At 52.3% G+C, this 21,073-nt stretch overlaps 10 protein-coding genes across 10 annotated transcripts; 5 read left to right on the forward strand and 5 right to left on the reverse strand.

Moving 5' to 3' along the window:
- Positions 1 to 49: 49 nt before the first annotated feature.
- BJX68DRAFT_270402 (LysM peptidoglycan-binding domain-containing protein) lies at positions 50 to 931 on the forward strand (the record flags this gene model as incomplete). The annotated part of the gene is made up of 7 exons (XM_071046641.1): positions 50 to 99; positions 161 to 286; positions 351 to 424; positions 479 to 555; positions 622 to 644; positions 696 to 735; positions 791 to 931. 7 exons carry the CDS (start codon positions 50 to 52, stop codon positions 929 to 931), a joined length of 531 nt encoding a protein of 176 aa, XP_070895445.1.
- Positions 932 to 1,868: 937 nt separating this feature from the next.
- BJX68DRAFT_278149 (uncharacterized protein) lies at positions 1,869 to 3,403 on the forward strand (the record flags this gene model as incomplete). Its single annotated transcript, XM_071048477.1, has 2 exons — positions 1,869 to 2,320; positions 2,395 to 3,403. The coding sequence occupies 2 exons, from the start codon at positions 1,869 to 1,871 to the stop codon at positions 3,401 to 3,403; spliced, it is 1,461 nt and encodes a 486-aa protein (XP_070895446.1).
- A 1,370-nt stretch (positions 3,404 to 4,773) lies between these two features.
- On the reverse strand, positions 4,774 to 6,176 carry BJX68DRAFT_270404 (uncharacterized protein; the record flags this gene model as incomplete). Its single annotated transcript, XM_071046642.1, has 3 exons — positions 4,774 to 4,958; positions 5,035 to 5,160; positions 5,219 to 6,176. 3 exons carry the CDS (start codon positions 6,174 to 6,176, stop codon positions 4,774 to 4,776), a joined length of 1,269 nt encoding a protein of 422 aa, XP_070895447.1.
- An 835-nt stretch (positions 6,177 to 7,011) lies between these two features.
- BJX68DRAFT_244307 (polysaccharide deacetylase family protein) lies at positions 7,012 to 8,509 on the forward strand. The gene is made up of 2 exons (XM_071041289.1): positions 7,012 to 7,590; positions 7,641 to 8,509. The coding sequence occupies exons 1-2, from the start codon at positions 7,146 to 7,148 to the stop codon at positions 8,105 to 8,107; spliced, it is 912 nt and encodes a 303-aa protein (XP_070895448.1). The 5' UTR covers positions 7,012 to 7,145; the 3' UTR covers positions 8,108 to 8,509.
- Positions 8,477 to 9,049, reverse strand: BJX68DRAFT_270406 (uncharacterized protein; the record flags this gene model as incomplete). Its single annotated transcript, XM_071046643.1, has 1 exon — positions 8,477 to 9,049. The coding sequence occupies one exon, from the start codon at positions 9,047 to 9,049 to the stop codon at positions 8,477 to 8,479; it is 573 nt and encodes a 190-aa protein (XP_070895449.1).
- Positions 9,050 to 9,661: 612 nt separating this feature from the next.
- Positions 9,662 to 9,942, reverse strand: BJX68DRAFT_270407 (uncharacterized protein; the record flags this gene model as incomplete). Its single annotated transcript, XM_071046644.1, has 2 exons — positions 9,662 to 9,808; positions 9,877 to 9,942. 2 exons carry the CDS (start codon positions 9,940 to 9,942, stop codon positions 9,662 to 9,664), a joined length of 213 nt encoding a protein of 70 aa, XP_070895450.1.
- Positions 9,943 to 10,333: 391 nt separating this feature from the next.
- On the reverse strand, positions 10,334 to 11,149 carry BJX68DRAFT_270408 (uncharacterized protein; the record flags this gene model as incomplete). The annotated part of the gene is made up of 1 exon (XM_071046645.1): positions 10,334 to 11,149. One exon carries the CDS (start codon positions 11,147 to 11,149, stop codon positions 10,334 to 10,336), a length of 816 nt encoding a protein of 271 aa, XP_070895451.1.
- A 1,058-nt stretch (positions 11,150 to 12,207) lies between these two features.
- Positions 12,208 to 14,626, reverse strand: BJX68DRAFT_158036 (TPR-like protein). The gene has a single exon (XM_071036801.1). It carries the CDS (start codon positions 14,553 to 14,555, stop codon positions 12,405 to 12,407), a length of 2,151 nt encoding a protein of 716 aa, XP_070895452.1. The 5' UTR covers positions 14,556 to 14,626; the 3' UTR covers positions 12,208 to 12,404.
- Positions 14,627 to 14,784: 158 nt separating this feature from the next.
- Positions 14,785 to 17,680, forward strand: BJX68DRAFT_158065 (ankyrin repeat domain-containing protein). The gene has a single exon (XM_071036802.1). The coding sequence runs from the start codon at positions 14,894 to 14,896 to the stop codon at positions 17,126 to 17,128; it is 2,235 nt and encodes a 744-aa protein (XP_070895453.1). The 5' UTR covers positions 14,785 to 14,893; the 3' UTR covers positions 17,129 to 17,680.
- A 973-nt stretch (positions 17,681 to 18,653) lies between these two features.
- Positions 18,654 to 20,972, forward strand: BJX68DRAFT_158116 (MFS transporter). Its single transcript, XM_071036803.1, has 2 exons — positions 18,654 to 19,159; positions 19,207 to 20,972. Exons 1-2 carry the CDS (start codon positions 18,779 to 18,781, stop codon positions 20,377 to 20,379), a joined length of 1,554 nt encoding a protein of 517 aa, XP_070895454.1. The 5' UTR covers positions 18,654 to 18,778; the 3' UTR covers positions 20,380 to 20,972.
- Positions 20,973 to 21,073: the final 101 nt, after the last annotated feature.

Below are 21,073 nucleotides of genomic sequence, written 5' to 3' on the forward strand. Positions count from 1 at the left end.
CACTCGAGTATCTCGCTGGGTTATATAGTTGTTCTTTCGAGGGCCCAGTATGTCTCCCAAACCCTGTGAGTTAGACATTGTCTACGGGCATAATACTTGGTAAGGCCTTCAATCCGGTTGCTCGGCGAACGTTTAGTTCTCGTACTGACCGTGCGTATAGCGAGACACTCGCAGCCAAGTATTCGACCGACGAGTCACCCGTGTCTCTAACGCAGTTTCTGGCATGGAATCCGCATATTCAGGGTTCCTGTGGTCGCGTAAATACTGTTCAGAGGGTGTGCAAAGGGTTGGTAACCCTTATGAAGAAATATCGCAAAACAAGATACTGATGGTAAATGGATCATCGCCAGACCTCCAGGTGGTCGCTTTAAGCCTTCTGGTGTAATAGCCGCACCAACTGGGCCAGGCGAATATTTTACAACAGGTACGAATGGCCTTGATGTGATTAGGGAAATATTTGATTAACAAGACTATTTAGCCCTCCCTGCGGAACCAACACAGCCTGGCACTACCGAGAGCTGTGGCCGGTACTACAAGGTAGTATCGGGAGACACGGTATGAGGGCCTTCTTTCCCCTGTCCCATGGTAGTATTGATACTATCGGTAACTGACGCTATATAGTGCAACTCCATCGCCCTTCGATTGTGGGTTTAGCCGCATCCTCGTGTGTATCGCAGTGCTGATGAAACGAATAGTGGTATAACTGTTCCTGATTTCCAGGATCTAAATACCCAGGTGAGTAACCCAAGAATGAGCGCCTCAGATGCCGTGATTGACATATTTTTGATAGATCTGGGATAACTGTACCAACCTCTGGCTCAACTATGATGTCTGCGTGGCTCCTGTGTCGGCAACTACGGTATCCGAGGATGGCACATGCGGGCCATCTTATGGTAACACTATCTGTGAACGCTCCTCATTTGGAGAGTAAGTATTGAATGGTTCCCAAGAATGTGATATATATCGTGGAGATTTGATTGTTAACAATGCCAACCCTCAGCTGCTGCTCTGTGAGTGGATACTGCGGAACGGGGCTTGAATATTGCAGCCCTGGCAACTGTGTATCTGGCGCATGCGAGCCAAATAACGGCGCCACGACTAACGGTACCTGCGGCCCAGACTGGGGCTATACAGCGTGCAGTAATCCAAACTTCGGCTCGTAAGCAAACCTTCTTCCCTTCTCCTGTTCCCTTTTTCCCATTCGATTTTCCTTTCCCCGTCCTGCTCACCCGGTCGAAAGCTCGCTGACACTTGCTTTCTTTGTACGCACCAGTTGCTGCTCAATATACGGGTACTGCGGTGACGGCAAAGACTTTTGTGGGCCAGGACTATGCTACTCCGGGGACTGTGACCCTGATATGGGAGGCCCGAGCATTAATGGCGAGTGTGGCCCCAGTTTTGCGGGGAACAAGACTTGTACTGGCACTCAGTTTGGAGACCGTTGCTCTGTGAATGGGTACTGTGGGAGCTCTGACGACTACTGTGGTGCTAGTAACTGTCACTCTGGTGCTTGCAAGTCTTGACTCTAAGAGTAGTTTCGGTTATATGTATATTACCAGACTAGTAATTGCGTGTATGAGAAACTGACTGCCTTGTAATAGTGATTTTAGATGTATCGTACAACGAGCAATTCCTATAAATGTTCCCATAACCACATGCATTCATTACTCATGGCCAAATTTCTAGCGCTCATGTCCATGTGTAGTACTGGTAGTCCACCCCACGTGACCTACAGTACAGGATATCCTCACGTGGCAAGTTGCTAGAGAACTGAATTTCATTATCATTCATCCCACCAACCGCCACACCTTACTTATTTACCCACCATCCATATTGAAGCAGCTCAGCTCTTCATCCGCACCATCTCTATGGCGGCCTCCGACCCTAACTTGTCCTCATCAACCCCAGCTCGCCCCGACGGATGGCCCCGCATAACCGAATTCAGTCCGGTCCGTGACCGTGGTCTCGGGATTATGGATTATGAGCGTTGTGCAGCACTTCACAACGAGCTCTTAACCAGGGCCGTCAGAGGCCGTGGACTACAGATGCCCTCCAGGCCCCTAACCTGGTGGGAGGCCAGAGCGCCTTCTGAGGAAGTTGCCAACATTCTCCACCCGTCCTTGATCGAGTTCCTGAAGCGTGCTTGGGATGAGGCCGTGCTACCTCATTGGTCTGTACTTTTCCTCTATATTGGAGCGCTGAAGAATCCGGATGCCTTGCGGGATGGTATGGATATGTATGAGGAGGAGGATGAGGATGGAAGGTTTATCAAACTGTATGAGTCTAGTCACTTTCGAGGTCTCGATGATGAGGGTATCCTGTATGGTTTTCTTACGCCCTGGTGTAGCGATACACCCACTTGGAGGCAAGGCGCGCTGACTTTGGATTTATTAGATTTGACCAGACAACTCTAAAAGCAAGCTTTGTTGAGGATTATAATGACAGCTCGACCGTCACTTGCCGCGAATGGAGCTGGATGCCTCTGGAAGTGATTCTAGATTCATATCTCCAAATGATCGATGAAGAAAAGGTACAGACGATTTCCGAAGATCAAGCAAAGCTAGTGAAACTCGACAACCCTAGTTGTGGGGTAATGGACCAGTGGATAATTCACTATTACACGAAGACAGACCTAGAACGGGCAACCACTGCTTTCAAGCGTCTGGTGGAAGTGATTGAATCTCGAATCCCGCACAAGGCCGATTCAACCCCCATGAACTTGCCGTGGCATGATACAGCAACATTTTCAAACCAGGACATCCTCCCCCCTTTCTCATTTGCCCGCAAGTTCCTCGAGGCCATCTCCAACTGCAAAATCCGGTTCCGGTACATCGCCCCGGGAATCCGATTCCCCACCGTCGCCGAATTTGAGGACCAACCCATCACGGACCTTGCTACATCGCCGTATAGCCATCACGGACAGCACCCTGGCGACTGCCCCCTGCGGATCTTGCAGATCGACGACGCAGAACAGCGGCCAATAGCGCATGATCAGCGTTTGCGCCTCCGCAGTATTGCTGCCGGACTCTACATCCATCCCGTTGTGCAGCATTGGCCGCTGTTCTGGAGCAATGGATGTCGACTCTTGCTACCCTTTGGCATTGGGGGTTCCGGATGGGCTCGGCAGTCGAACGGAGAACCGTTCGGATTAAAATGGTATTGGGCCGGAGACGACGTGACGCCTCGTGATACCCATGGGGACTTGTATCAGGGTGGGACTATAAATGGGATCACAAACTCCCATTTGGTGCAGATAGATAAGGTGCTGAACAACTGGGCTGATCGGGTTGAGAGGGGCGATTGGGAGGTGGATGAGGAAGGGGTCGCGGGGGGGATTGACAAGTTTCGAGAGGCGGATACGGAGGCGCATTGGCAGAAGTATTGGATTCCACCGTCGTGGTGAGGGTTGCATGTAGGACTGAACGGATATATCTATGTATGTATACATGTACTGCCCATTTGAGCGTAGACTAATCCGGGACTTATTTGTTTTAAGGCTTACGAAAAGAGTATGCATTCCTCTCCCAACAATTGATATTACTATATCAACACATTGAACTCATCAAGTTCCTCTTGGCGGCGAGTTACCTAACATCTGGTCGAGACCCATCCCTTTAGATTCTGTCTTCCTTCTGACTCGAGGTTGGGCTCATATGGACTAAGCACGGAGGACGCCGCTGGTCCATCTCGGGAACCCGCGGTTGTGTTGCTGGTGGATGGGAAAGAATGTAGGGGAACCTCACAATCCTGCAGGTTTCACCAAGACGCTCGATAGCTCGGTTCCCTGGCGGAGACGCTTTTGAAAGAGCAGGAATGAGAGTGCAGGTCCTCAGCCGCTGGATACCCTCGCTGGATACCCTCCCTGAGCACCTAATAGAGCATACATACCTCATTCCTACCTGTAGTTATCACTATATCAACCACAATAACCTATGCAAGACACCTTAGCAACCTTTTCCTCAAAGCCCCCCCACCCGCTTAGCATCCAAGTCCACACCAGATCCAATGTTGCCGGGGTGAGTGGGATTTTTTTTTTTCCCGGCCATGATGGCCATTGGATGGGATGCCCTGCGCGCTTGTAGGTGCGATAATTAGATGCAATGTGCTTTGGCGGTTGCAGGGCATGCTGAAGAGACCCCGGCTAAGGCTTGAAGATGCGATTCAATTATTTTTGGGATGTTTATTATGCCCCTAGGCGATCTCCTTATTACTCTCTACTCTATACCCTGTAATAGCGAGGCATGGGCAGAGTGGGGATAAAATAACCTCAGCATCGTCTGCACTTGCAGATTTATATAGTTGGTATAGGTATTGCCTACTGAATATATATTCCACCTCACAAACGTACTTGATCCCTTGAGTTTAGTGGTGACAAATAGTAGCAAGGTAAAATCAGTCGTCAGGTTGGGCTCAGGCGACGACCTGTGTCACCATACAACATCAAAGGTAACTTAACAACTTAACAAGATTACAAGACCACACAGGGGTAAGGCCTTGACAAGGTTGCTCAATAGGCTAGGTAGAGTCTTCAGCGACCAAAAGATATGATTATGTCCCGCTGAACAGTACATCACTCAAAGCTCCATTAAGATGGCATCATGCGGATTGGCATCTGGTGTCATATATATCTTCTCATATTCTGTTCTTGTATCTACCCGTGAGCCTGAGTCTGTCAAGGCTGCCAGGAATTATCCATTCCCTCCCATGACATAATGATAGAGTCCTGGCTCAGAACACACTGTTGCTCTACACCCTTTCCCCGTTCGGGGAAGCTTAGTCCTCAAGTACTGTAACAATCTGTTCACATGCTGCACGAAGATTTGCAAATTGTGCTAGCTGTGTCCAAACAAGGCGGGTATACATAGTCGCCCCTTGAGTAGCGGGGAACGCATCTTCGAGAGTCGAAACATTCCGAGGACTTAGATGGAGAACGAGCATTTTGGCATTCGCCAAGATCTCTACTACGGATTAGCAGATCCAAGGTTATAGTGGTCCAGACGGGGACAGAAGAAATAAAAAAGAGGATGACTGAACCTGTAGACCGTCTAGCCAAAAAGTCCATGTATATATCGCTAATCAGCTCCTGCACCCGGCCGAGCTCGGGCATTGTCTCCGGCGCGATAATGCGGAAATCCGATCGTTCAAGCTTGCCGATCGCGTCTATAACGCCCACTCGTGGTCAACCGCGTTCATGGTGGTGGGGAAGGTTTGAGCTTACCAGAGTATACGGATTGAAGGGTGTTGGAAACAATATATCCCGCGCTCCAACCTTCTCCCTCCGGCCCGATTAGGGCTGCAAAGTACACGGCCAGAGGGAACCTCCAGCCCTCGTCGAAGAGATTCGTAATCTCCTCAACTGCCAGCAGACGTCGTCTCATCTCCGTCGCAGATGGCGGATCAAAGGTACCGACAGGCCATATCAGCCCGCGAAGATCGCGCACTGCGTTCGCTAAGCGAGGTTCCTCATCAGGAGAGTCCCAGATATCAAGCAGAACAGGTTGCAACCGCTGCAGGAGATCTCCCCGGAACAGTGACGAGGCGCTGACTACCTGATGCTTATCCGTGATCCTCAACGATCCCTGCGTCAGGTACTCCCCGAAATAGTAGCTCCCCTCTCGGAGCTTTCGGAAGCTATTCAACCCCTCCCGTGATCGGTCGCTGGGGTCAAAGAACGCTTGCATCAAATCCAGGTCACGAAGAAATGTCCCACGAGGAAAGCTCGTAGTGTCCACTACATATAGCTTGATGTCCTCCAAGCTGGACCCATCCCTCTTATGATGGTGCCGGTAGTAGATGTACTGAAGTGCAAAGAGGAGTGAGCTAGTCCATGAGACAAAATTGTCCACGACGCCATCCTCCGACCACCACCGTAGATGCAGGTTAAGTGCATGCGCAACAGCATGACGCTTCTGGGAATCAAGGTTGTCGAAGATATCTTCCTGGCTGTAGCGCAGGTTCTGACACGCTGCCTTGGACCGTACCCATGTTGAATCAGTGTGGCCATCGGAAAGAGGAGAGACGACGCGGAAGAGATACCGGGGAATGTTGTCAAGGGCTCCGGTTGGAAGCTTACTATTCTTCGAAGGGTTGAAAAGCAAATGACCAGGCTCATCCGTTGCTGGTTTGTCGTCCAAGTGTGTGCTTTGCATAGCTCGTGTTAGGGCGTCGGCGTCCATCGTTTGATTATTGATTAGCTGAAGTGGTTTTGATCACTTTGAAGTAGTATGTCGTAGCTTAATGATAGAAGAGTTCATTTTGGAAAAAGTCAAGGGCAAGAGACCTACTTATGTACCACGCGGGGACTATCAGACCGCCACGTCGGCAGGGAATAGAAAAGAGCCCTGGAGACTCGTTCTTGAACGTTCCAACATCCATAGGAGGCGCAGACGGTGGGACCGCCTTGTAGGTGCCTAAAGTTGGCGGTGCCTCATGCGTACTGACCGGTGGCACCCAGGAAAACTTGCGCCGCATCAAGCTCAGATTAGCCTTGCGGTCTGAAAAGGATTCGAACCAGCCTGGCCGTCGGACAAGGCTGTCGACTGACTAGTGGCATTGACGGCTCTATTGCCAATGGCTCGACAGGGATCCGTTCTCGAGGGTGCCTTGGCGCAGCCGCCTCGATGAAGGGTTATGTGAACGCTATGAATGGATGGATGTATTGAGCCTCCAGAGGGAGCGAAGGACTGCCCAGGCTGCTCGCCAACAACGGCCACCATTAGGAACATCATTAGCGTTAGCTAGCCTCGTGGTTCCAACTCAAGTTGAGGACCCTTCGCTTTCTTTTTTCCTGGTTTTAGCCTTTCGCTGTTAATTTCTCTTTCGATTCGCCGCTTTCGCTCAATGTATATTTGCAGAACGGGTTTGAGAGAACCTCTAGGCTATGCTTTGTCATCCTATATGTGCGTATCAGCATGGAACATATACTTCTTCAACAAATATATTGTTATACTGTTGTTTGGGAAATGTACTGGTATCTCCTCATTATTGAAGTTCGATGATTGGCGCATGGTTGAAGTTCCACAAAGCTGTGGAGCAAAATAGCGCAGGAATTCCGCACTCCACCTTTTTTACCCCTCCACCCCTCACTCCAACTCCAAAACTCCCACTCTCTCCCTCTCCGCACACACAATACACGCAACTCAACAATGCCCCGCCGCATCCAAATCCTCCTCTCCGTCGACTTCGACGCCGTCTCCGGCTTTCTCGGCACCGGCGCCTCGCCAACAAATGGCCTCGCCGATTTCAGTAGCGGCTACTTCGCGGCGCAGGTCGGCGTCCCGCGACTCCTCCGCCTCTTCAAGAAACACGACATCTCCTCGCGCGTGACCTGGTTCGTGCCAGGCCACTCGATGGAGTCTTTCCCGGAGCAGACCAAGGCGATTGTGGATTCGGGCGCGGAGATTGGGTGTCATGGGTATGCGCATGAGGGGGCGACGCAGTTGACGGAGACGCAGGAGAGGGATGTGATTGAGCGGTGTGTGCAGCTTGCGACGGAGATTTCGGGGAAGAGGCCTGTGGGGTGGAGGGCGCCGCTTTATCAGTTGAGGGAGCATACGGTAAAGGTGTTGGAGGAGCTTGGGTTTTTATATGGTACGACATGGCGCAATGGTTCGGTGGACTGGCAACAGCTAACGGAGCAGACACATCGCTAACACACCACGACTCCACTCCCTACTTCCTCCAGTCGACGCAGACACCGAAACCAATCGACTTCTCCCCCTCGGTCTCCGCGTCCTCCTGGATGCACCCGCTCCCTCCCCCCGCGCCGCGAACACCGAGCACACTCGTCGAGATCCCGTGTAACTGGTACATGGAAGACATGACACCGATGCAGTTCCTACCTGCAGCGGCAAACTCGCACGGCTTCGTGAGCCCCGAGACGATTGAGCGGAACTGGAAGGCGAGGTTCGAGTACCTGTACAATGAGGACATCGATGGGGAGAAACAGGACTTTGTGTTTCCGCTGGTGCTGCATCCGGATACGAGTGGGATGGCGCATGTTATTGGGATGATTGAGAGGGTCATTGTGTGGTTGAAGGGATGGGAGGGGGTTGAGTTTGTGACGTTCGGAGAGTGTGCCAGGCAGTGGAAGGAGGAGAACAACTAGTCTTGCTACGAGGATGCGGCCGTCGATCTGTGATATTGGTGCTTGGAGGGAGCATAACCTCGACCGACACGGTATTCCTGGTTGAGTGCGGCATATGTCCATTTTGAAATCAGTTCTAATAGCTGAAACGAGTGATCCTGGCATGCATTATCGATAGGCCAGTTGTGATGTACATCTGATAGCGGTCACATTCGCCATGCCTCACTGATGCTAATTTCCCTGCAGATAGCGATCTTCTCAATCTCAACCTTAACCTTCCTTCCTCTGCTCCTTCCCCATCGCGGAAACTCTATACGCGTTATCCAGATCCAATAAACAACACGCAACGCCCAGCAGGGGAAAAAAAAAAAGAAAAAGGAAAAGAAAAACTCACCGATTCATCTGCACCCTCCTCAACCCCCTCAACAACCTCTCATACTCCCCCCCAGCCTCACCATCCCCCTTCTCCCCCTTCCGAAGCTTCACAGTCCCATGCTTATTCACCCACCCCCTCACACTCCCCGCCGCCCCACACCGATCCCCCTTATCGCGGACAATCGCCCTCCCATCCAAATCGCGATCAATCGCCTGGCTGAAATCCCGGTTCGCCGGCGAGATAAAGAGCGGATCGACCTCACCCTCGAGCCGGATCTCCTCCTCGAACGACTGGAATTCGACCTCGGGGGATGTCACGCTCGGGTCGTAGGCGTACGTGTCGGCGCCGACTTCGTTGTCCGTGCCGGAGTAGGCGGTTTCGGCGCGTTCGGGGGAGAGGGTTGTGCGGTCGAGCTCGGTGAGGAGCTGGGATTCTTGGTTGCGCGGGTCGCGTTTGGGGGCCTTGTGGGTTGAGGTTGTGATGGGGCGGAGGAGGTGGGATTGGAGCGGGTAGAGCGGATCGACGGTCCGTAGAGGGTGTGTTTTGGTGATGGTTGTGAAAAGTGTGGGTTTGATGCGGAGCGCCATGTTGGTTGGTTTCTTGATGAGTATAGCTTTGGCTTCGGCTTGATCTTTGTAGTTATCGTGGTGCCTCAGCTCAGCACTTCACGATCTCAAACGAGAGAGGGGCATGTGGTTTTTATTTCATGGGGATGGAGGTGCTCGCCCATGGTAGCTGCGGTCTTGACGTCACTTCGTACTCTGCCGAGAGATGGTGAGATCTCGATACTCGATGCTCAATACTCGATTCTGAATGGCAATATACTACTTTACTCGAGTTGTCGGAGGGTAATCAGGCAGATAGCATGCGTCGTATCCTCCCAGTGATGTTATAGTGTCGATGAATGCTGTCACTGGATCACACGGGCTAGTCCAAGTGTCTGGGGAAGCTATCGGAGCTGAGTGGCGACCCATGGTTCGCATCGAGGAGCAGCTTCGCCACCATGTGGGGAGACAGGTCCACCTGACAGCTTGCTGACGGCTACAGTGTCTCAATCGATTCTACCCCATCGAAGTTGAAGAGTGGATTTCCCGTCCGTGTAATTCGTAGGTAGATAGAGTATAGAATATAGCTAATGAAACACAATATACAGAAAGCCCAACATGACTCCAACACCAAATCATCCCTTCAAACCAGCCCTATTTCAGATACTTAAAAGCCCTCATGGATTGAAACGTCCTATAGACGCCAAACAGCGTCGAGCCAACTCCAACGCCACCTGCACTCCATGCCGCACCCTGGCGGTAGAGCGAGTTCAGTGGGATGTGGCCGTCGGGAGTGGGTTTCTACACGTATTAGCGATTGGAAATGTCACTCGGTGGTGGTGAGAAGGGAAGGGAAGGTAGGGACGTACAGAGCGCAGACGGTGTCTGACGACGTTGGCATGCTGGCCGCTGCGGCCGAGGATCATTTGGAACATTGTGATGGTAGTTGTAGTTGTAGTTCAAGATGTTTGTAGTTCGCGTGTTTTGTGCTTGATTGGAGATGAAATGCAAGCAGCTGGTTTGAGCGTGGGCGGGGTTTATATAAAGTTTGAGATGGCGAATGTGACGTTGTTCTGGATTTGGCCATTTCAGCTGAGCCATGGTAAGCGGGAAACGTCTGAGAGCACGGACAGATCCTAACGGTCTGTTGGTGGCCCCTAGTTCGACCACATACCAAACTCATTAGGCGCGCTTTGGCATGGGATTTGAATTCGAGGTGGATAGGCATGGATACCTAGTAGGAACAAAGTCTTCGAATCTGGGGCTCCCAAGTATATCGTTTGCCGTTGGTTCGTCCGCGCCTCTCCCTTTTACACTAGATGACCACTATTTCTGATGCAATACATCCCGTCGATGCAGTGAAGAATGCTCCAAGCGGACCTTGACTCCCTCAGCAGCACTCTCCATCTCGCTAGCAGTGGCGTAGTCGTTAATCCCTCCAGCGCTTACCACGTTATCTAAGCCATGGTAAAGATGTGCATGGTAAAGATGTGCCAGAAGCGACGATTTCCAAAGGGACCCTTTTTGTTGTCGATTTGCTTGAAGGGTTAGGAGGAAGAACGCGTCGCCTAAGAGAACCAAGAGACCGGGTAGGAGTAGCCAAAGCCATTGGACTCGCACATGGACCTGCAGACTATATGCTGTGCCGTTGATGGTGTAGTTGTTTGTTTCGAGGGAGTACTGGTTCAGTGCGGCGACAATGTTGGCGAAGGTGCCTTGCAGAGTCATGTCTATGATCCGCTCGTGTGTCGCAAAGGGGGTTTCAATTCGAGGGTCTCCGCCCCAGATGAACTCTCCGTCTTGCACTTGGTAGTAATACTGGGCACGTGAGATGCCAGTGAATATCTCGGAGTCGGTGAAGTGACCGGGGGTCGCGCGATCAAACCAATACTGGTTGCTTGGTAGCAAAGGGAAGAAATTGCAGATTGCAAACTCGGCCGTGTTCATGAAGACGTTGCGTCCATAGCCGAGGAAATCGAAAGCGTCTATGTACTTCTTTAGGGTTTGATCGGCCGGTGCAGATGTTGGTTTCCAGCAGACCGTTTTGTTCGCATACAAGATGGCTTCGTCGTCGAAGAAGAAGAATTCGCCATAATCGACAGAAACGCTGTCCACGGAAACGGTATGATTGACGACGCTCATGTTATATTCACTCAAACAGAGTTTGAGCGTACACTCGGATGCTTTCTTGAGTATCATTCCTTACGTTACATTTGGTGGTCCGAGACTTTCTCCGGGAGGGTCGATAGCCTCGGGGTCGAAATCCCACTCGGCTGACGCCAGTGACCAAAGTGGATCCTGGACTGTTCTATTCATAGTGTTCAAAGAATTTGGCTGTCGATAAACTGTTTCCCATATAAAGCTATGCGGGAGATGCACAGACTGCCAGAGATCACCCTCATTGGTTGATAATCCAAAGCCCAGCTCGAAAACCTCCAAGTTGCTCGATGGGAGTGTGATATTACACCAGGCGAATAGATCGCTGGGCGTGAGGGTTTCATTGACCGACGGCTGCTCGTATGAAGTGTCGAAGCCGAGGACGCGTGGTTGTCGTTGTCCTGGCTGCCTTGGTGACTGTCATTAGAGTCGGGCCGATTGGCAGCGGGTAGTGAAAGCCCAGTCGCCATCGCTCTGGGAGGTGGAGACGAAGGGAGTTGTGTGTGTAAATCGAGGTGTGCTAGCAAACAGCGAAGGAGGAAGGACAGGCGACCCTTGAAATAGCAGAAGGCGGCGCGCCCAGCGCTGCTTGTGAAACATCGAGAGTAAGAAGGCTAATGGGTGTAATTCAGCCTTGACCCTTGACACACGATGTGTCTGCCTTGCACGCTCCAAGTTACTGCAACAGGTCCTGGAACCAGTTCTATTTCCATCACAGGATGGCTGCGGGCACGTAGGAATGGATGGCAGGCTAAGGGGGCCACGCTCTCTTTTTCGTCGAGCTTGCGGCTCGGACTTGCCGGAATCAAAAAGTACTCGCTCGGTCTCGAACACCTTTCTGGGCATGATGCAGATAAAGGTAGCACAATAGAGGAGGGACAGGGATCCAGGCCTTAGATCGCCCTAGGCTCTCCATTCCAATCAAGCGAAACGCTGGATGCCAATCCACAAGTTTTTGAAATGCTGTAGGAGGTTTCGGACAATTCCGAGAGAAATGAGGTTGACTGACCTATCGTTGTATCGATACCGAGAGGAAGTCGGGTGAAGCCTTTCCCAAAGGCCGTTTGCGCCTTCCATAACAGAACTAGATCCTATTCGGGAAGGAGCGAGGGGCCACCAACTTGGAGCCTTCGGAAGAACCTTTGATCTTCACGAGACCTCTTCTCACATTGAACATCGCCGTGCTAATGCAGCTTTCAAGATACCGTGCTAAATCCTGGGCTTTCACCATCTATGAGTGTCACTGTTGTGATATCTCCGCGATTCTTCGACGGATTTCCTCCGCCTCGTCATTTTTCCCTTGCGCGAGCAAGTTCGTCCAAAGATTATGCAGAGTCGTCAGCGTATTCGGATGTTCAACGCCCAAGACCTTTTCCTGGCCCTCGAACGCTTGTCGGTAAACTTGCTCCTCCTCGGCGTACTTTTCCTGATCGCCCAACACTAGTCCTAGGTTGACCAGACTGACGAGTGTGTCCGGGTGTTGTGCCCCAAGCGCTGTCTTCCGCCCATCAACGACGCGTCGATGCAGGGACTCGGCCTCCGGAAGCTTTCCAGCCTGATGTAATACCAGAGCAAGATTGTTAACGCTGAGGAGTGTTTCTGGATGATCTGCGCCGTATAGCCGTTCGTATCCCTCAGCAGCCTCACGATGAAAGTTCTCCGACTCTGTGTACTTTCTCTGATCTTTTAGTGTCAGGCCGACGTTGTTGATGCTTGCCAGGGTATCCAAATGATTCGTCCCAAGCGCCTCTTTCTGTCGGTCTACCAATTCGCGGTACAGGATCTCGGCGTCTTGCGCCTTGCGCATGTCAAACAGCACACGTCCTATGTGTTTCATCGTTTCGATAGTCTCCCGATGTTGCGGCCCCAGAGCTTCGTTTCTCCCGTCAAACGCTCGCCTATACATTTTCTCTGCCTCCGGAAGTTTCCCCTGAAGCTCGAGGATCAGACCGAAGTTGTTCGCGATTTCAAGCATAAACGGGTCTTGCTGTTCTAGTTTTCGCTTATTGATCTCTAGACTCTGCTTGTACAGAGCCTCGGCAGCTTGGTAGTCCTGGCCAATGCCGAGGACAACCCCAAAGTTGCTCAGGCATTGAAGTGTAGCGGGGTGCTCCGGGCCGAGACCTGATTCATGGCGCTCCACGGCCCGTCGTAAGGTCGCGGTGGCGTCCTTTAGTGTTCCATGTTTCCGATAAAACATGGCAAGATCGCTCAGGGCGGCAAGGCTGCAGATGTGTGTTTCACCCAGCACCCTCTCCGTCCCCGTTGCAGCTCGTTCATACAAGCTTAAAGCCTTCGCCATAAGTCCCGTTGTCTCATACGCATATCCCAAGTCTCGGGCGGTCTGCAGCGTAGTTGAGTGAGTTAGTCCCAGAACCTTCTCGCGACCCTGGAACGCCCGCTCAAGCATATTCCTACTCTCGAAAGGTTTTCCCTGCTCTCGATACAGGGTTCCAAGGTCGTGCAACGTCTGCAGTGTCGAAAGATGACGCGCGCCCAAGTGTTTTTCTCTCCCGTCGAGAGCCCTCATATAGGACCGCTGCGCCTCGGCGAGCTTGTGTTGACGAAAATAAACCTCGCCGAGATTATTATGCGCCGTCATCGTCGCAGGATGATCATGGCCGACGACGTTAAGGAATCCATCGATCGCTCGCTTGAGCATCTTCTCCGCCTCCTCAAGCCTCCCCAAACCCGAGTAGACACTGCCGAGGTTATTAACCACCATAACAGTCGAAAAGTGATCCGGTCCCAAGGCTTTCTCAAACCCGGCAAGCGCAGTCTGCCGCATCCTCTCGGACTCTTCAAGGTTATTCTGTCGAAAGTACACGCCCCCAATATTATCCACGATCTCCAACACAAGCGGATGGTCTTCGGCTAGCGTCTTCGTCCTTGCATTCAGGGCGCGCTCATACATCTCCTTTGCCTGATCAAGCTTCCCCTGCTCGGCATACACAACAGCAAGGTTATTGACAGTATTGATTGTCGCTGAATCTTCTACCCCGAAAACCCTCTCGCGGACAGCCAAGTTCTTCAGAAACGCATCCTCAGCCTTACCAAGTAATCCCTGCTCCGAATACGCGCAGGCAAGATCATTCAGCGCCCGCTGTGTGTCTGCGTGGTCGGGAAAGAGAACTCTTTCGCGGATGGCGAGTACTTGTTCCTGCAGCTCAATCGCCTCCTGGTATCGACCCTGCATACGAAATAGGGACGCGAGGTCCTCAGCTGCTGTTAGGGTGCGGGGGTCCTCGACGCCATAATCTCGTTCGCCGAGGAGGACGGCGTTGCGGTAGATGCGTTCCGCGTTTTCGGCGCTGCCTGCGCGCGCGTAGATGGATGTGAGGTTTTGGGCGGTATTTTGAGCCGATGAGTCTGGTTGTGATGATGTTGCCATGATGGTGCAAAGGTTGGCCTAAAGTATGAAAGAGAGTGGCATGTGTCTATGTGGGAGAAGAAGATGGCTCGGCCAAACGCGGGGGACTACGGGGACCCACTGCCTCGAGCTGAGAAAACTCGTCTATTTGGGGGTCTTGGCATTACCGGAAGCCTGAGGCGGCGAGGCCCCGCGTCAGGCATCCGCTCAACTTTTGTGTAATAACAACCAAATCAGGCCGATCAGCGAGGCTTGAGTGACAGCCAACACCTGCACTGCCTTGGGGAAGCGCCTCTTTCTTCACTTGAAAGCTCGATGCCTGGAACACACCGCGAGTCACTTCTTATCAAAGTGGCAAAATGCCCCGCGATGTGTTTGAAGCAGTACCCTTCGAGATCATCGACATAATCCTCAGCGACGTCCCGGTGCTCGATTACTATAACATCAAGCTAGCTGGATCCCGCCCCCTCACCGAAGCCGTTCGCGCCGCCTATTCCCGCTTCACAAAAGCCGAGTATCTCGACCGCATTTCCGAAGATGATGCGCGGCTGAAAGGCATGCTTAAAGGCCTCAGGCGGAAGCCGATGGAAATTCTCATCGAGAGAGGGCGCCCTTTTTTAGTTTTAGACTACATCGCGAGGTACAATGCACTCGGTCGGTCGTACCACCAGGTACAATACAACGTCACCAAGAGCTACGCAATCACCAAGTGCGACAAAGATCGCTTTTCTACAGCGCTCCACTGGGCAGCAGGCTATGGGCAGACGGAACTCGTTGCCTTGTTGCTCGATCGGGTTAATCTCCGCGCGGGACACCGTCGGCAGACTGCTCTCCATTATGCGGCGAGGAAGAATCAGGTCGTGACGGCGGAGCTGCTTCTGGATAACGGAGCCTATGTCAACGCTGCTGATGACAAGGGGAGGACACCCCTGGCCGTCGCGCTGGATCACAACGCCCATGACGTTGCTGATCTGCTGAGAAGCAGGGGAGGGCAGACCAGCTGGCTGATGATCCTGCACAATGAAGATTGGGCGCGCCCGATTGTTCATGGTCACACCTTTACAAACCCCAAGGCTATTCAAGCAGTGAGGGACTCTCATCTCCATCGAAGGGTCGTTCGGCGCTGCTCCGACCTAAAGACATCGCTATGGTATTGTGCCGTCAAGAGGGCCAAACCCTCCACTGAGAGACTGGACGAGGCGCGAAAAGCCCTTATGCATGCTGCTATTCGCCACGACGATATAGCCTCCGTCAAATTTATACTGGACGAGGGATTGGATCCAAATGCTTGCATTGTCGCCAACCGCACCGCACTGCATCTTGCTGCGATTCGGGGCAGAATCGCCATAACAGAGGTGTTACTAGACAGGGGCGCTGATCCATATCTTACCGACCATGATCCAGAGGAGATAAATCGTACCAGACCTGACGAAACGCCCTTTCACTACGCTGCCTTTCGGGGGTTCAAAGCGCTCGCTGAGCTGTACCTCTCCCATGGATACCCCATCAACTGGCAGAATGCGGACGGTCAATCAACCATATGGATCGCAGCAAGGCGGATCATGACCAGCCCGGCTCTGATGCAGTACTTGATAGACCTCGGTGGTGATGTGAATACACCAGACCTGAATGGAAACACTCCCTTGCTGGTAGCCTGCCGGGAAGCTGCTATTCACTCCTTCGGCGTGATCAAAGTTCTCGTGGAAGCCGGGGCCTACATTAATACCCCCAATATAACGAGACTCACACCACTATCAGCGGTCATGTGGTGGAAGGGCGGCAAGTCGGTATTTGACTTGGTCAAGTTCCTCCTCGATCATGGAGCGCGGGTCGACATTCAAGATGGGGATGGCCGTGGCCCACTCCACCTAAAAGAGCAGTACGGCGCCGACTGGGTCAACGGTGAATCCGTTGCCCTCTTGCTTGATCGCAGTGCGGACATCAATAGAAAGGACAATCGCGGATGGACCCCTTTGCACTGCGCTCTAGAGCCTTACATCTTGCCAGACATCGCAACCACTCTGATCTCCCGTGGCGCCGATGTCAATGCGTGTGACAATTTAGGGAACACACCTCTCCACCTAGTCTGCAGATTACCGTATCGCGAGCGGCAGCGCGGGAGAGGGGTGTTTCTGTACCTTCTTGAAGCCGGCGCGGACCCAAACCAACCCAACAACCAGGGTGATTACCCACTCCACATTGCACTCGAGCTCGAAGACCCCTACATAGACCAAGTCCTGACCCTTCTGAAACACGGTGCGGATCCAAGCGCTGTGGGATCACGATGCCTAGCCCCGCTCAACGTCGTGGCAGAACAATGTCATATGGACTGCAGCGACGAAATTTGTCTCGTTGCCACGTTGCTAGACTATGGAGCGGCGGTTGACACACAAGGCACTGCGGGTGGCACGCCACTATTCTATATCTTACAAAAATATGACCTACAGTCGCCAGCAGGGCAGATGGTGCTGCGACTTATTCAACATGGTGCCGACGTGCGCGCCAAGGACGATAATGGCCGGTGTCCCCTTGACTCGATTCGAAATGAACTGGGGCATGAAGATTACAAGTTGTATTTTTATGGACAAACTTAGCGGAACTGCGTACCAGCGACACTGACATCATGATTTTTCTGCTGCCCCATAGCAGTACCTATACATACCTCAGGATATAGCGATTTTGCCTTGAACGGGCTTGTTAGCGAAGAAGATTGATCTTGAAGTGGCCAATCTGAGTATGGTTCCACCGAGTCTTCGCCCCGAGCTCACCTTGGCCGCTGGAGCACTTCAGGCTAAATCGAAGCTGGGCAGCAATCGTGACCAGCTCCCTGAATGACTTCGATGCCCCTATATCGGTGGATTTCACGCCTCTATTAAGATCAAATGTCGCGTGGCAAACCCTTTGCCCCGGGTGTCTATTCAGCGAATAAACATAGCACACATCGCTCTAACAGTTCTTTCGAGCGGAATATTTACTCGATGGCAGAGGAAAGAAAGACCACAGAGTTCTGACCATTCCGTCTGGGCATTTCCCCCCTGTAGCCAAGGCGTGTGGCACGACGCATTGTGCGCCGCGACGGGCCGGCTCGCACCTCGGGACGGAGAATAAGGTCTCGGTGACCGTTACTGATTTCCAATAAAAGAGGTGGCCGTCCCATTCTGCTCAGATTCCTAAAGGGTTACGCCTGAAAATCTTTTCGCAGTTGAAAGACAACCCCGCTACGCCCAGACCGATTGAGAATGTGGCTGCGTCTGCGGCGAACCACGAGACGCAATCGCACCCTGCATTTGCCTGGAACAGGACCGACCATAGGATAAACAAACAGAGGCGCCCGGCTTGTGTGTTTGGTGTGATATGCGATCAATTTTGGCAGGAATTATGCGGCTTTCGACATCCGCACGCGGACGCAAACCACAACACCATGAGGTCTTGCTGAGTGAGAGATGAATCGCTGACCTCTCTCATTTCTCATCCATGTCCCCAGCTGACAAATTCAACAAGCTGTCAGCAAGGCTGATGCTGAACCGGAGATAACAATCTCGCTGTCTCCAGACTCCGTCACTCCGGCAGATGAATTGAATCAGAGGAATCTTGATATGCGTGGTTATTGGTGGAATCACCCACACAGAATCACGAATTTCGCTGGAGGCGGGCATCTTTACCAAACTCGGACTAACGTCTTTTCAATTGATGGCAAATGAGGAGCTCGAGCCCCAACAATTTTGTTGGAGCCGGCGATACGAGGAATCCCCGTTGTCTCTTTCCCGTTCCCCAGGTTCCAGCTCGAAGCAACATGCCGTTTTCTGGGCACGTCCAGGTACTCTTGGTGATTGCATCGCTCAAACGGCAAAAGGAAACGAGCAGGCAGCGGGATCCCGACCTGCTCTCCCAAAACTAGAGGTTCGGCAACAAGTCCGGTTTGACACTCCAACGGCAGATGCAGAGCTGACAGGTCAGCCCGAGATTGACGAAATCGGCACTAATTTTGCATAGAGAGAGCTTATCACTCGTTCTTAGTGCATAAGGGGGCCAGACAGAGTGCTGAGCGGGTGACATCCGCAATCTGGCCGGCTCACTTACCCGAGAGTCTGTTTGGGGGCCTATACTACAAAAAATGATCAGTCCTCGTCCCTCCTTTCCAATGTCACTGGCGTTGTCTCCTCTGCAGCTTCCTCGCCCAACTCCGCCTCCCCAGTCTGCGATTTCGATTTCGAGTCCTCGATCAAATCGCTGCGACCGTCGCCATGCCGAACTCCACCCGAACCTCTTCCCCAGACCCCGCAACCGAGAAAAACGCCCCGCCAGACATCGACATCGACCTGGAGAAAGTCCCCACGACCGGCGAACCCGTCGTCCCGCAGCCCTCAACGAAACCTACCTTCCCAGAGACCGACCTCGATCGAGGGATCATCGGATGGGACGGCCAGGATGACCCGGCACACCCGCAGAACTTCGCCAGTGGTCGGAAATGGGCGCTGCTGGCCGTCGTGAGCACCATTTCGTTTATCTCGCCACTGGCGTCGAGTATGTTTTCGCCGGCGCTGAGATCGCTGTCAGAGGATTTTGACGAACATGATCAGACGATACTCTCGTTTACTGTTAGCATCTTCCTCTTGGGATATACGGTACGTGGCGCGCAATCAGGTGTATGCGTTCTCTAACGCGACTGCAGTTCGGTCCGTTACTCCTTGCGCCCCTTAGCGAGATTTATGGTCGCAGACCCGTTCTGAGTGGTGCCAACTGGTTCTTCGTCGCCTGGCAGATTGGGTGCGCGCTCGCTCCCGATATCGCTTCGTTGATCGTGTTTCGATTCTTGGCGGGAATAGGAGGCTGTGGATGCTTGACACTAGGAGCTGGAGTTATCGCGGACCTGTTTCCCATTGAGAAGCGCGGGCTGGCCACGTCAATTTGGAGTATAGGACCGCTATTGGGGCCGGTAGTTGGCCCAATCGCTGGTGGCTTCATCGGCCAGTCGCTCGGCTGGCGTTGGGTATATTGGATACTTTTGATCATCGGCGGCACTTTTGCTTTGGGAGTCGAGCTTTTCATCAAAGAGACCTACGCGCCGGTCATTATACGCCGAAAGACAGCGAAGCTTGCGAAAGAGTTGGGGCGGAATGACCTGCGCAGTGCTTATGACCCTGAAGAAGGCATCTCCCCAGCGACCATTCTCAAACAAGGCCTCAAACGACCCATCCTGCTTTTGTTCAAGTCACCAATCATCAGCTTTCTCGCCACCTACATGTCCATCTGCTACGGTTTGCTCTACCTCTTCTTCACCACGATCCCTTCCGTATTCGAGAACCAGTACGGATTCTCGCCCGGCATTACTGGACTTGCTTATATCGGGCTCGGGCTCGGTTTCATCTTTGGTCTAGTTATTACTGCGACGACCAGCGACAAGATTCTGATGAAGCTGGCTGCGCGGAGTGGTGGAAAGCTTGAACCAGAAATGCGCCTCCCGCTGCTCGTTTTCTGGGCCGCCTTGCTTCCCGTTAGCTTCTTCTGGTATGGATGGTCTGCCGATAAGCAGGTACATTGGATCGTGCCTATTATCGGTATGGCACCGTTTGGCCTCGCCATGATGGGTGTCTGGATGCCTATTCAGATCTACACCATTGACTGCTATCCTGCCTATGCGGCCTCGGCCAACGCTGCCCTCACCGCGTCGAGATCACTGGTCGGCGCTTTGCTTCCCCTAGCTGGCCCGAAGATGTTTCAGACGCTTGGTCTGGGTTGGGGTAACTCTTTGCTTGGGTTTGTTGCGGTATCGTTTGTCCCTATTGGTATGCTTCTGACCAAGTATGGGAAGATGATCCGAGAGAAGTATCCCGTGAAGCTGTGATAAACCCGGAAATATGTTTGGGCCGCAATATGTTATGTTATGTAACCTGATAGAATAGACGAACTTTGATACCCTGCGTAATTTCGGGACATAGTCTCACAGTCTTCGCCGTACTCGCTCAGCCGATCTCGTCCATAAACTATGTCATGGAAATCTAGCCCTAGAGCAGGTCATCCCTGTCATCCCGCACCATAATCTGCTACCCATGGTCACCTCACCTTGACACAGCAACATATGAACGCAAGCAGATGTACCACCTCCCGCTCATACTCTCGACGATCCCGTTTTTCATGGTCCTGTAGAGAATCCTTCTATTTTGCGTCTAGCTCTATGCTGACTGGACAAACTCCGGATTCTTTCACCTTCCTCTACTTATAATTAGACTTTTTCCCTAGCGATCTAGCCCTCTGAATGTCTGTCTTCTGATCGCTCGTCTTGAATGTTGGCGTCCTAGAGCTGCGGCGGTGTAAGCTGCGTTAAGCCACAATATATTTCGAGATCGGTCGACGCCAATTGATGTTGTTTGTCATCACAATAAGCAGAACTGCCATATATATAGAAGATAATCTAACTGCGGCCTTCAACAAGCGATATGACATGGAACCTCGTAGTTCCCACCATGATTGAGCTCCTACTAAGCTTGGTGTCATGCAACACTATCTGCTTACGTGACTATGGGAGCAATCCCACGTGA

The sequence above is a fragment of the Aspergillus pseudodeflectus genome (genome assembly GCF_044049435.1).
Source record: "Aspergillus pseudodeflectus strain CBS 756.74 chromosome Unknown BJX68scaffold_48, whole genome shotgun sequence".
Classification (NCBI taxonomy): domain Eukaryota; kingdom Fungi; phylum Ascomycota; class Eurotiomycetes; order Eurotiales; family Aspergillaceae; genus Aspergillus; species Aspergillus pseudodeflectus.

Bases quoted from the DNA above. Each gene is read 5' to 3' on its own strand.
- BJX68DRAFT_244307 (XM_071041289.1), top strand. From the start codon at position 7,146: ATGCCCCGCCGCATCCAAATCCTCCTCTCCGTCGACTTCGACGCCGTC. The intron at 7,591-7,640 runs GTACGACATGGC...CTAACGGAGCAG, and splicing joins GGAGCTTGGGTTTTTATATG to ACACATCGCTAACACACCAC.
- BJX68DRAFT_158036 (XM_071036801.1), bottom strand. From the start codon at position 14,555: ATGGCAACATCATCACAACCAGACTCATCGGCTCAAAATACCGCCCAA.
- BJX68DRAFT_158065 (XM_071036802.1), top strand. From the start codon at position 14,894: ATGCCCCGCGATGTGTTTGAAGCAGTACCCTTCGAGATCATCGACATA.
- BJX68DRAFT_158116 (XM_071036803.1), top strand. From the start codon at position 18,779: ATGCCGAACTCCACCCGAACCTCTTCCCCAGACCCCGCAACCGAGAAA. The intron at 19,160-19,206 runs GTACGTGGCGCG...ACGCGACTGCAG, and splicing joins TCTTCCTCTTGGGATATACG to TTCGGTCCGTTACTCCTTGC.